This window comes from Lolium perenne, chromosome 2, assembly GCF_019359855.2.
Source record: "Lolium perenne isolate Kyuss_39 chromosome 2, Kyuss_2.0, whole genome shotgun sequence".
Classification (NCBI taxonomy): domain Eukaryota; kingdom Viridiplantae; phylum Streptophyta; class Magnoliopsida; order Poales; family Poaceae; genus Lolium; species Lolium perenne.
In genome coordinates this window covers 213,076,335-213,087,304 of record NC_067245.2, presented here as the reverse complement: position 1 = coordinate 213,087,304, position 10,970 = coordinate 213,076,335, and the positions used below count along the sequence as shown (strand labels likewise).

At 42.7% G+C, this 10,970-nt stretch overlaps 1 protein-coding gene across 2 annotated transcripts; it reads right to left on the bottom strand.

Moving 5' to 3' along the window:
- Window positions 1-8,422: 8,422 nt before the first annotated feature.
- Window positions 8,423-9,561, bottom strand: LOC127330419 (uncharacterized). 2 transcript variants are annotated; one of them, XM_051356636.2, is made up of 3 exons: window positions 9,431-9,561; window positions 9,168-9,282; window positions 8,423-9,119 (listed from the first exon to the last, which is right to left on the bottom strand). In XM_051356636.2, the coding sequence occupies exons 2-3, from the start codon at window positions 9,270-9,272 to the stop codon at window positions 8,796-8,798; spliced, it is 429 nt and encodes a 142-aa protein (XP_051212596.1). In that variant the 5' UTR covers window positions 9,273-9,282; window positions 9,431-9,561; the 3' UTR covers window positions 8,423-8,795. The 2 variants fall into 2 exon arrangements, with proteins under 2 accessions (XP_051212596.1, XP_051212597.1); XM_051356637.2 differs by having other exon boundaries at window positions 9,168-9,274; window positions 9,431-9,550.
- Between the last annotated feature and the right edge of the window lie 1,409 nt (window positions 9,562-10,970).

Here is a 10,970-nt window from a genome sequence, read left to right as displayed (position 1 = left end):
CCTCAGAATAAGGCGCAGTTAAGAGGCCATTTTCCTCTGGAGAAACTTGGGGTATATCGTCCGTGCGGTCCTCATTAAGGGAGAAAGAACTTTCCTCCGAAGGCCCAAACAGATCCTTATAGTAATTAGTAATGTAAGATTTGAGTTGATCGTGCCCTTCAATAACCCCTTCATCTTGGATGAGAGAATGAATACATTTTTTCCGATGCCTTCCATTGGCTAAGCCATGAAAATATCGTGTATTCGAATCCCCTTCCAAAATGAATTTGGCCTTTGATCGTTGATACCATTTGAGTTCCTCTTCGCGAAGAAGGCTCGCTATCTGCGCATTGGATTGATTCTTGAGGTCAATCTCTTGCGTGGATAACGGTCTCACTTCCGCTAGGGCCTCTAGGTCATCGATCACATGTGAAAGGCGAATCTTTTCTTTCTTAAGAATACCAGCCGTATGGGCAGCCCAACCCGTGAGATGTTTACGCGTAGCGCGCATTTTATTATTCCATCTCGATATCGGATTGTTGCCCCTGACTGGTCTTTCCCACACCCTCTTAACCATCTCGTGAAATCCATCTCGTTGTAGCCAACCTAGTTCAAATTTGAACGGTCGCTTACAAACCTGACGTGGATTCCCAGTGGTTAAAAGAATGGGAGCATGGTCAGACAGTTTTTCAATACGCTCTAGGGCGCGGACAGACACCATGGGGTATTGATTCTCCCATTCGGTATCCATCAACACACGATCTAGTTTCTCGTATGTAGGCTCGGGCAAGCTGTTGGCCCAAGTAAACTGTCGACCAGACATAAAAACCTCTCTTAAGTCTAAGCTATCAATGACAGCATTAAACAAGAAAGGCCAATGTCCATCAAAAGGGCCTTTACTCTTCTCATGAGGAAATCTCATCAAATTAAAATCCCCGCCGATTAAAATCGGATACGGATTATCCTTTGCGAGATTTACCAACTCACGTAGAAAGTCGGCCTTAAAAGCGTCTTGGGCAGCACCATACACAGCAACCAGACTCCAAATGAAACCGTCTGCTTTGTTCTGGATATCGAGTTTGATGTCGTACTCTCCATCTGAACTAGCACGAACAGTCATTGTGTCTATACGGACGCCAAGTAAAATGCCCCCAGACCTACCACGAGGCGGACGAGAAAACCACTGAAAGTTAATCCCGCCTGACAATCGGTCGAGGAAACTTTGTGAGAAATTTCGTCTACCCGTCTCCGATATAGCAATAAAATCTAAATCATAATCTCTACAACCATCGGCAATGTGAGAATGCTTAGCCAAGTTTCCAAGACCTCTGCTATTCCGAAACATGCCAATCATCGAGAAACTTTTGTAGATTTAGTATTTTTGCCATATCTACGAGACTTCTTACCAGCGGACGATCGGGAACCACGTGCAGAAGCTTTTAGATCATAAATTGAACTAAGCTCCGAGTGTTCCAAATCGACCTCAGTAAGAGTACCAATAATAGACGAGAGGAGCTGACCATCTAAGATGTCATCCGCTCCATCATCGTCATCAACTGGGGTCTCCAGCCCAGTGGAGTCATTCGGAGCAACCGTTAAACGGTCAAGCTCCGTCTGTCTCAACACATTGGCAGAAACCGAAACCTCGTCAGGCCTAGTACCCAACGAAACTCCTAAACTGATCAAATTAGAAGAAATGCGAGAATCTGAAAAAGAAGTGAAAGACTTGGATGAATGTCTCGTATATTGATGAAAAACAAGATAAATAAGTTTCATTGGGTTTCATTGTCAATCATAACGGTTCATTATGTTTCGGAATTCAGGTTTTGAGTTTTGTTAATTTTGGGCTTGTTTAAAACAGTTAATGGAAATAAATAAATATTCAAACAGTTGCTAATTTGATAATTATTCAGACTTATATGGCTCTTCTAAACCTAGGACAAAAAAAATCGAAGAAATAGTTGTCAGCCACCAGTGTATTTGTGTAAATATCAAATCATATAGCTTAAATGGATAGCACACCAGCTAGGTGCATGCTAGAAATACATAGCTCGCAAATACTAGTGTCCAACATGCAGCTAGCTCACTGTGCATATCTCGAACTGGAAAAAGGAGTGGTGCAGGTTCACGCGGTGTCGGTCCAGGGTAGTGCATAGTCCACACATGGCTCTGTTGAAAAACCTTCACGTGCCACTGCGTTCACTTCGTCCACTTCAACTATCCTTTCGATCTCCATACATGCATCTCTCTCCGCTAGCTGTGCTGCGGCTGCAACACATTCACTCCTAAAAGTGTGTTTACCCGCTAAGAAACCGATCAATACTTACCCAATGTTAAAAGAAACGGCTAAAGAGTACATTTCCACATCATCTAACATGATATTGTATACAATAGATTCGTATTCAGAAGAAGTTTTTAATGGCATACTTAATGACTTATAAATTATATTTCGTCAGGCAAACTGGCAACCTAGACATACGCGCATGCCTAACAATCAAAAAGGGACTCAGCTATAATTTTTTCGTAATTCTACTTGCTCTATATGTTATATCACCTCCTTTCTAATAAATAAGGCCCCCATTTGTTTTGAGACTAACTTTGATCACGAATTTGACTAACAAAATATGAACTATATGACTGGAAATATTATTTAAAACACTAATCCAGTGGTATACTTTCTGTGGCATATAGCACATATTGTGTTTGTCAATTAAAGGAAAAACATCAATAATGGACCTCTAGGCCGATTTCCCAAAAAAAACTGTCAGAATCGAAGCAAAGTTCTCACAAACCATATGGAAAGGCAAAAGGAAAGGATGTTGAGCTTTCCAGGTTACTACAGTTCTATAATGTAAAGATATCATCTAAACAACATGTAATACAAATAAACAAGAGAGGGAAACATCAATGGATTAGTTCACTCTGTATTATGTTGTGTGCATTGAATACACTACAGGAATGTGGCTATATGCTAAGGGCCGGAAACCCTCGGCGTAGCCTGCTTTGGTCGTCGGCGTAGGCTACGCCGAGGGTCGTCCTCGGCATAGCTCCTCGGCGTTTAGCTCCCTCGGCAAAGCCACTATCGCCATCGGCGTAGCCCGGCCCTCGGCGTAGCACGCTACGCCGATGGCAACACCCTCGGCATAGACTTTTAAAAATTCAAATTTTCCTTTTTCAAAAAAAATCAAAAAAATATTCGGAAAAAATAAATATTTTTTTCTATATGCCGATGGCAAAACCCTCGTCATAGAGTTTTAAAATTTTTAAAATTTTAATTTCTTTTACACAATCTTTTTTTTCTTTTTTTTACTTGTTTATCTTTCACCCAATACACTTTTAACTCTAACTACACTTAATCTTAGTCAAATTACAATCATGGTTAAACTTCTCAATCGGTCACCCATCCTCACACTACTCCAACCTTAGCACACTTAACTCCTTGGTTCCATTCGGATGAGCTTCCATTATATAATTGACACCTCTTGCTGATAATAATAGCATATCAACCCTATTAACCCTTGAACCGTGATGCAGACCTCTTTATTTTTGAATTTCAAACAATTAATTAAGTAGACAACAATGAATATATAAGTAATAATAATATTGAATTCAAATAAAAATAAAATGATTTTATGTTTTGGTCTTTTTTCTATTTAATATGGAATAATTAATATCTTTAAATTGGAAAACCGAAATTCCACAAATAATATGTCTAAATCGATCAGAAAAATTAGAGGAATCTAAATATAACATCCATATCATCATTTGAACCTAAAAATTAGAGGAATCCAAATATGACGCCTAATTTACCATGTGGCCAAAACAGCCCCCTCGGGAGATGCGAAATGGTCGTATTGGGCGGCCTGGTGCACCACATAAAGTGATGTGTTAAAGACCTAAAAACATTTTTTGCGGAATTTATTGAGCGACAGAAAGTGTACCCCTAGTTCAAATCCGGTCAGTTTTCAGCGGATTCGGCGGGACACCGCAGGAAGCCGTAGGGATTCTCAGATAGCTAGCGCGTACATATAGCATGTGATATGTGGTGTGAAGGCGGTGTCCTACCACTACGTGGAGGTCTCGCGCAATGCTAAAATGTGCCCCATGTAGTTGCTTCACAAAAAAAAAAACCCGTTTTGGCACCCCGAAAATGTAAAAACCATCGCCCATGGGTCGGATTGGAAATCCTCTCCCGGGACCTTGCTTCCCATCCCAGGGACCACGCACGTGCATAATATGGCCTCGTTCCGACAAACTATGCGGTGTCACGGGCCGTTTCCTACTCATTTGCCCTAAAAGCCATAGAACTCTGGACGTGATAGCCCTGTTTGTGAAGGGTTTTCCAAAATAATTGCCGTATCCTAATTCCAACTTTTGGAGTGGTTACTAGGACACATAAAATGATGCCATGCGGCTCCACGGGATTTTCTGACTTCGTTTAAATTGTCAGGCCAAAACGGGCCCCCGCGGAGATGCGGTATGGCCCCGCCTGGCGCGCTGGTGCACCCGTTTACCATCGCGCTAAACGGAAAAAAAATTCGCATATAAAGTGATATGTCATAGACCTAAAAACATTTTTCATGGAATTTATTGAGCGATGGCAAGTGTAACCCTAGTTCAAATCCGGTCACTTTCCAGCGGATTCGGCGGGACACCGCAGGAAGCCGCATGGATTCTCAGATAGCTAGCGCGCATATATGGCATGTGATATGTGGTGCGAAGGCGATGTCCTACCACTACGCGGAGGTCTCGCGCAATACTAAAATGCGCCTCATGTAGCAGCTTCACACAAAAAACCGTTTTGGCACCCCGAAAATGAAAAAACCATCGCCCATGGGTCAGATTGGAAATCCTCTCCTGGGACCTTGCTTCCCATCACAGGGAACACGCACGTGCTAAATATGGCCTCGTTCCGACAAACTATGCGGTATCACGGGCCGTTTCCTACTCATTTGCCCTAAAAGCTATAGAACTCCGGACGTGATAGTCCTGTTTGTGAAGGGTTTTCCAAAATAATTCCCGTATCCTAATTCCGACTTTTGGAGTGGTTACTAGGACACATAAAATGACGCCATGCGGCTCCGCGGGATTTTCTGACTTCGTTTAAATTGCCATTTGGCCAAAACGGACCCCCACGGAGATGCGGTATGGCCGTACCGGGCGCGCTGGTGCACCCGTTTACCATCGCGCTAAACGGAAAAAAAATTCGCATATAAAGTGATATGTCATAGACCTAAAAACATTTTTCATGGAATTTATTGAGCGAAGGAAAGTGTACCCCTAGTTCAAATCCGGTCACTTTCCAGCGGATTCGGCGGGACACCGCAGGAAGCCGAATGGATTCCCAGATAGCTAGCGCGCACATATGGCATGTGATATGTGGTGCGAAGGAGGTGTCTTACCACTACGCGGAGGTCTCGCAAAATAGTAAAATGCGGCCCATGTAGCTGCTTCACAAAAAAACCCGTTTTGGCACCCCGAAAATGAAAAAATCATCGCCCATGGGTCGGATTGGAAATCCTCTCCTGAGACCTTGCTTCCCATCCCAGGGACCACGCACGTGCCAAATATGGCCTCGTTCCGACAAACTATGCAGTGTCACGGGCCGTTTCCTACTCATTTGCCCTAAAAGCTATAGAACTCCGGACGTGATAGCCCTGTTCGTGAATGGTTTTCCAAAATAATTTCCGTATCCTAATTCCGACTTTTGGAGTGGTTACTAGGACACATAAAATGACACCATGCGGCTCCGCGGGATTTTCTGACTTCGTTTAAATTGCCATTTGGCCAAAACGGGCCCCCACGAAGATGCGGTATGACCTTACAGGACGCGCTGGTGCACCCGTTTACCATCACGCTAAACGGAAAAAAATTCGCATATAAAGTGATATGTCATAGACCTAAAAACATTTTTCCCAGAATTTATTGAGCGACGAAAAGTGTAGCCCTAGTTCAAATCCGGTCACTTTCCAGCGGATTCAGCGGGACACCGCAGGAAGCCGCGTGGATTCCCAGATATCAAGCGCGCACATATGGAATGTGATATATGGTGTGAAGGCGGTGTCCTACCACTACGCGGAGGTCTCGCGCAATACTAAAATGCGCCCCATGTAGCTGTTTCACACAAAAAACCCGTTTTCGCACCCCAAAAATGAAAAAACCATCACCCATGGGTCGGATTGGAAATCCGCTCCCGAGGCATTGCTTCCCATCCCAGGGACCACGCACGTGCCAAATATGGTCTCGTTCCGACAAACTATGTGGTGTCACAGGCCGTTTCCTACTTATTTGCCCTAAAAGCCATAGAACTCCGGACTTGATAGTCCTGTTCCTGAAGGGTTTTCCAAAATAATTGCCGTAACCCAATTTCATCTTTTGGAGTGGTTACTAGTACACATAAAATGATACCATGCGGCTCCGCGAGATTTTCTGACTTCGTTTAAATTGCCATCTGGCTAAAACGGGATCATGAGGACATATAAGAAATTGATTGAATTGTTTCTATGTTAACATGGTACTGTACATGATTCAAATATGCATGATTTTAACATAAGCGGATAGAGGATGTTTTTCTGAAGATTTTGATACCTCATACGCATTTTTCTAACATCATATGAATTAGTTATGATTTTTACAAAAATAGACAAATTTGAAAAATTGCCTAAGCCAAGGGTGGCCGTAGGTGTAACCCTGTCTACGCCTAGGGCCAAAGATATGCCGAGGGCTGCCCTCGGCGTAGACCTCGCTACGCCGACGGCCGCGCTACGCCGAACATCGAAAGGGCAGGCTGGCCTGGCCGGGCCATACGCCGACGGCCCCGACTTTTGACCGTCGGTGTATAGTCTGGCCCTCGGCGTAGCCTCCCATTCCTGTAGTGAGAGCGTATATATATTTAGAACGGAACTTTCAAAGCCTAGTTCAAGAGAGCATATCTAGTGATACCACCCCTTTGCATGCTACCGTGCTACCGTACAAAAAAATGTATTTTATACGTGTTAAAAAAATTGTACGAATAAATGTGAGTGCTCATGAAGCATGTCCCTACAACATCCCAAAATTTCATATCCAAAATCGACATGGACAATGAGAAACAAAAAAGAGAAAACCAGCATGAATAATGCTGGTTTTCTCTTTTTTATTTCTCATTGTCCATATCGATTTTGGATATGAAATTTTGGGATATTGTAGGGACATGTTTCATGAGCACTCACAATTTTTCGTATAATTATTTGACACATATAAAATACATTTTTTTGTACAGTAGCACGGTAACACCTAAAGGGGTGGTAGCACTAGATATGTTCTCCCTAGTTCAGCTACCCGGGTCGGTCCATGGAATGTGTACCCACTAGGCCCCTACACACACGATAAAGGAACATTTTCAAACATGCGGATCCATGCGATGGCTCAACGCTACAGCCATTACTTAGCCAACAACTTCAAAGGCATCTGGTAGGTTCGTGGAGTAATTCAGTATGGATCGAAAGTAGTAGTGCACGTTCTAGTGCAATGTGCTCCTCTTCTGAAATTTTCTCGGATCAGTCACAAGTCCGTTTCACCTGCCCATCTTAGAAATGCTGAAATGATGCTATACGACGCAAAAGCATGGTGCAGCTGGCAGGCAACATGCGATGAGGCAAATATGCAGACAGCGAGTCAGCGACACGTATTTATTAGCTTGTGATAGCTTCAGTCTATCTTGGGCTCCTGGCCTACAGCACCTGCCTAGAATCGGAAGGGAGCAAGGATGTTTTTATTCTGCAATTCCAAACGAAAAATTCATGTGTATATGCTCACATATTAAGTGCGTATAAAGTCTTTCCATGAAAAATCGACTTATCACTCGGGCTGTATAAAAAAGACAGAATTTGGTGCTACGCATAAAGCATTTTGTGAGGGATGTTTTGTCTTTTTTACATAGATCATGCAAAATATCAGGTTTTTATAAAATTGTAGGAACACACACAGATTGTCAAGATGTACATGGAAAAAAAAATTGTTAGAATTTTTTGACAATTTAAAATATGTTTTTATGTGGAGGGGGCATATGCACGTGGGAGCCGAATTGAATTTCTCTCTTTTCTGTACAACCTAAAGATCCTAGTCGGGTACACTACTCAGTGAAAGAGAGCAGAAATACCGCAAAAAAAATACTCGTCGTTTTTCTTGAGGCAAGAAGGGCGCGTGTTATTTGTGATGTTGTGTTCATGAAATCAACTCAGCAAGGTTTGATCTAGGACGAAAAAAGTGAGAGCAAATGACTAGCTAACAACTCGCAAAGTCGCAATCACTTGGCTAAAGAAAACATTGCAGTTGCCATCGCATGTTTTCCTGAAACAAAGCTAGCACACATTACATGCTTAGTTTGTCTAACATTAAGATGAGTGCAGGTGGCCACGATCAACGCACGAAGATGAACAACAAGAGGAAAGGTTACCACAAGTTCAGAAAACAGAGACGATGGTGAACACACAGATACAACTGACCACACCACAGTCCACAGTACCTAGCTACTCCTCTTATCGAAATCAGAGTCCCCAGTAGCAGCAACACAACAATGATTACTTAGTATTGTTCTTCGACGCCTCCATGAAAATGTGTACTGGACTACGAGTTGCCGAGGAAGACAGTGAACAAGTGGAACCGAGTTCAGAAAACAAAGACGAAGCTGAACACCCAGATACAACTGACCACACCACACTCCACAGTACCTAGCTACCCCTCTTATCAGAAATCAGAGTCCCCAGTAGCAGCAACACAACAATGATTACTTATTATTGTTCTTGGGCACCTCCATGAAAATGTGTACTAGACTACTAGTACCCGAGGAAGACAGTGAGGAAGCACACCAGGATGTTCTCGCACATCGGCGCCAACATGGCCATGGAGCCAACGACGAGGGCGGTCTTGCCCAGGACGCTGAAGCCGCCCATGGTCTTGATGAAGAGGAGGGAGTGATAGCAGCCAAAATAGTAGGCGATCGCGACGTACAGTACGAGAACTAGGAAGAAGAACGCCTGGCGGAGGCGCCGCCACACCATGCCAAGCTTCACCATGAGCTCGGTGGCAACGATGGACAGCAACAGGTAGATCGGGTAGGCGTGCAGGGTAGCCACCTCCGCAGCTGTGGCACAGTGATCCTGATGCAAACGAAACGAGAAACAGGAAAAGTTTGAGGTATGACTCACCAGTTGCACGCATGGCACCAGCAAGATCCAAGTGAGAAAGATCTGCGCAATGCACGCGAAGACAGCAAGGCGACGAGCGACTGAATCCACCAGCAGGGGCGCCATCTCTGATTATCTTCATGCGCCCGGAAGAAAAACAGAGAGAATCAAGGAGAGATAAATTCCGCTAGGATAGTTTGTACAATATATAACTGAATGAACAAAGCAGAAATGAGCGAGAGAATTAGGTGGCAGTATATGCACACAAAACACAGCAAACTCACCAGTACCGGCAGTAGATGGATCTAGTGGCTTCAGTCCTTGAACGACCAACTTCTTGAAACCGGGGGCAGGCACACTTCAGTCTAGCTACTTGTCCGTTCTCCCCCCAGGAAAGTGCTACTAGGATATTTGCTTGCACGACCACACGCGGTAGCTAGGCTGTATGACATACTGTTCTCAAACTGTGTCTTCACGTTATGGAGATGCATTTAGCTGTACTTATTTTTGAAGTTGTACATAGGAATTTTAAAGGATTCATATTTGTAGGACTTCATTTTGAGTTTGGTTACTTGATTCATATGATAAAAAAACATCGGGATTTTTTCCAATTATTCATTTGCATTCTAGTATTCTTGAGCAAAGTTCATGCACTCAAATCTCTTCCTATAAGTACTTTATTTTTCATGTGATTTGTCAAACAATATTTGATGTCAATACATGTATTTTTCCTATCTTATAGATAGCGGACACGGGATTTTGTGTCAAGGTGGACCAACAGCGAACATTGCAAAAGAAAAAATTAGACCAGTATCGATCCCATTTATATATGGACCGTTGGGTAATCTCAGGGTGGGTAAGATTGACTTTTTTATATATAAAGTGATGCTTTCACTAAACTCAGCACCAGATCAACCCGATACAAGTAAAGAGAGATCAGAATATGCAGATCTAATATGCACACGGCCGTGGAGCCAGGATTTTTGTAATAATTATGTGAAGTAAAAAAATAAATTGCACGACAATATAAGATATAAAAGTTTCACAATAACAAGAATGAAACTATAGATTGTTCATAGTAGCAAAAACATCTCAAATTGTTAAATTACATTGCAAAAATAGAAAATATATTATTTAACTTGACAGATTATGTCATCATCCTTTATCGCCAAGAAGAATTGACGCTCAAGGAACGTAACCAAGCGATCATTCAAGAATTGCCCCCCCCCCCCCCCCCCCTATTTTGCTTCTCAACTTATTATTTACATAATCCATTGACGAAAAAGACCCTCTTGACAGTAGTAGTCGCCACACGAAGAATTAACACGAACTTGAAGCTTGTACACCATGCCATGGGAGAGATTCTTTCTCGTCACAACAAGCATAATAGAAAGGCCGGAAATATTTTTCACCTTTCTAAAGCTTCGATAACTACAGCTTTGAGAAATCCTTAGAATAGAAGTGAGCAAGCTTGACCAACTTCTCTTGATCGATCATAAGCAGCAAATGAATCAACGGGATTCAATGATGACATCCAAACAAGTAACTCAGTGTTTACCTCATTGATCCTATTTTCGAGCTCTTGATATTGCCTATCAATTAGACCCAAAAATATATCAACCCGTAAGCGGTGAAGATTATTAACATTCTTGAAAACCCATTTAGATCTATGAAGTGGCTTATAGAGAGTATCCATGTCGGGGATTTTGACCTTATACTTGAAACAAAAAGCCTTCACCTTTTCAAGAAAATATTTCCATCCATTATCTTCTAGGGAATTCAATAATACTTGCTTAGTGAAACTGCGCATATCACTAGCATTCA

What these genes read in the sequence shown, in the direction of transcription:
- LOC127330419 (XM_051356636.2), bottom strand. Translation starts at nt 9,272, where the DNA reads ATGGCGCCCCTGCTGGTGGATTCAGTCGCTCGTCGCCTTGCTGTCTTC. An exon ending in TGGTGCCATGCGTGCAACTG is followed by an intron (nt 9,120 to 9,167) that starts GTGAGTCATACC and finishes CGTTTGCATCAG; the next exon opens with GATCACTGTGCCACAGCTGC.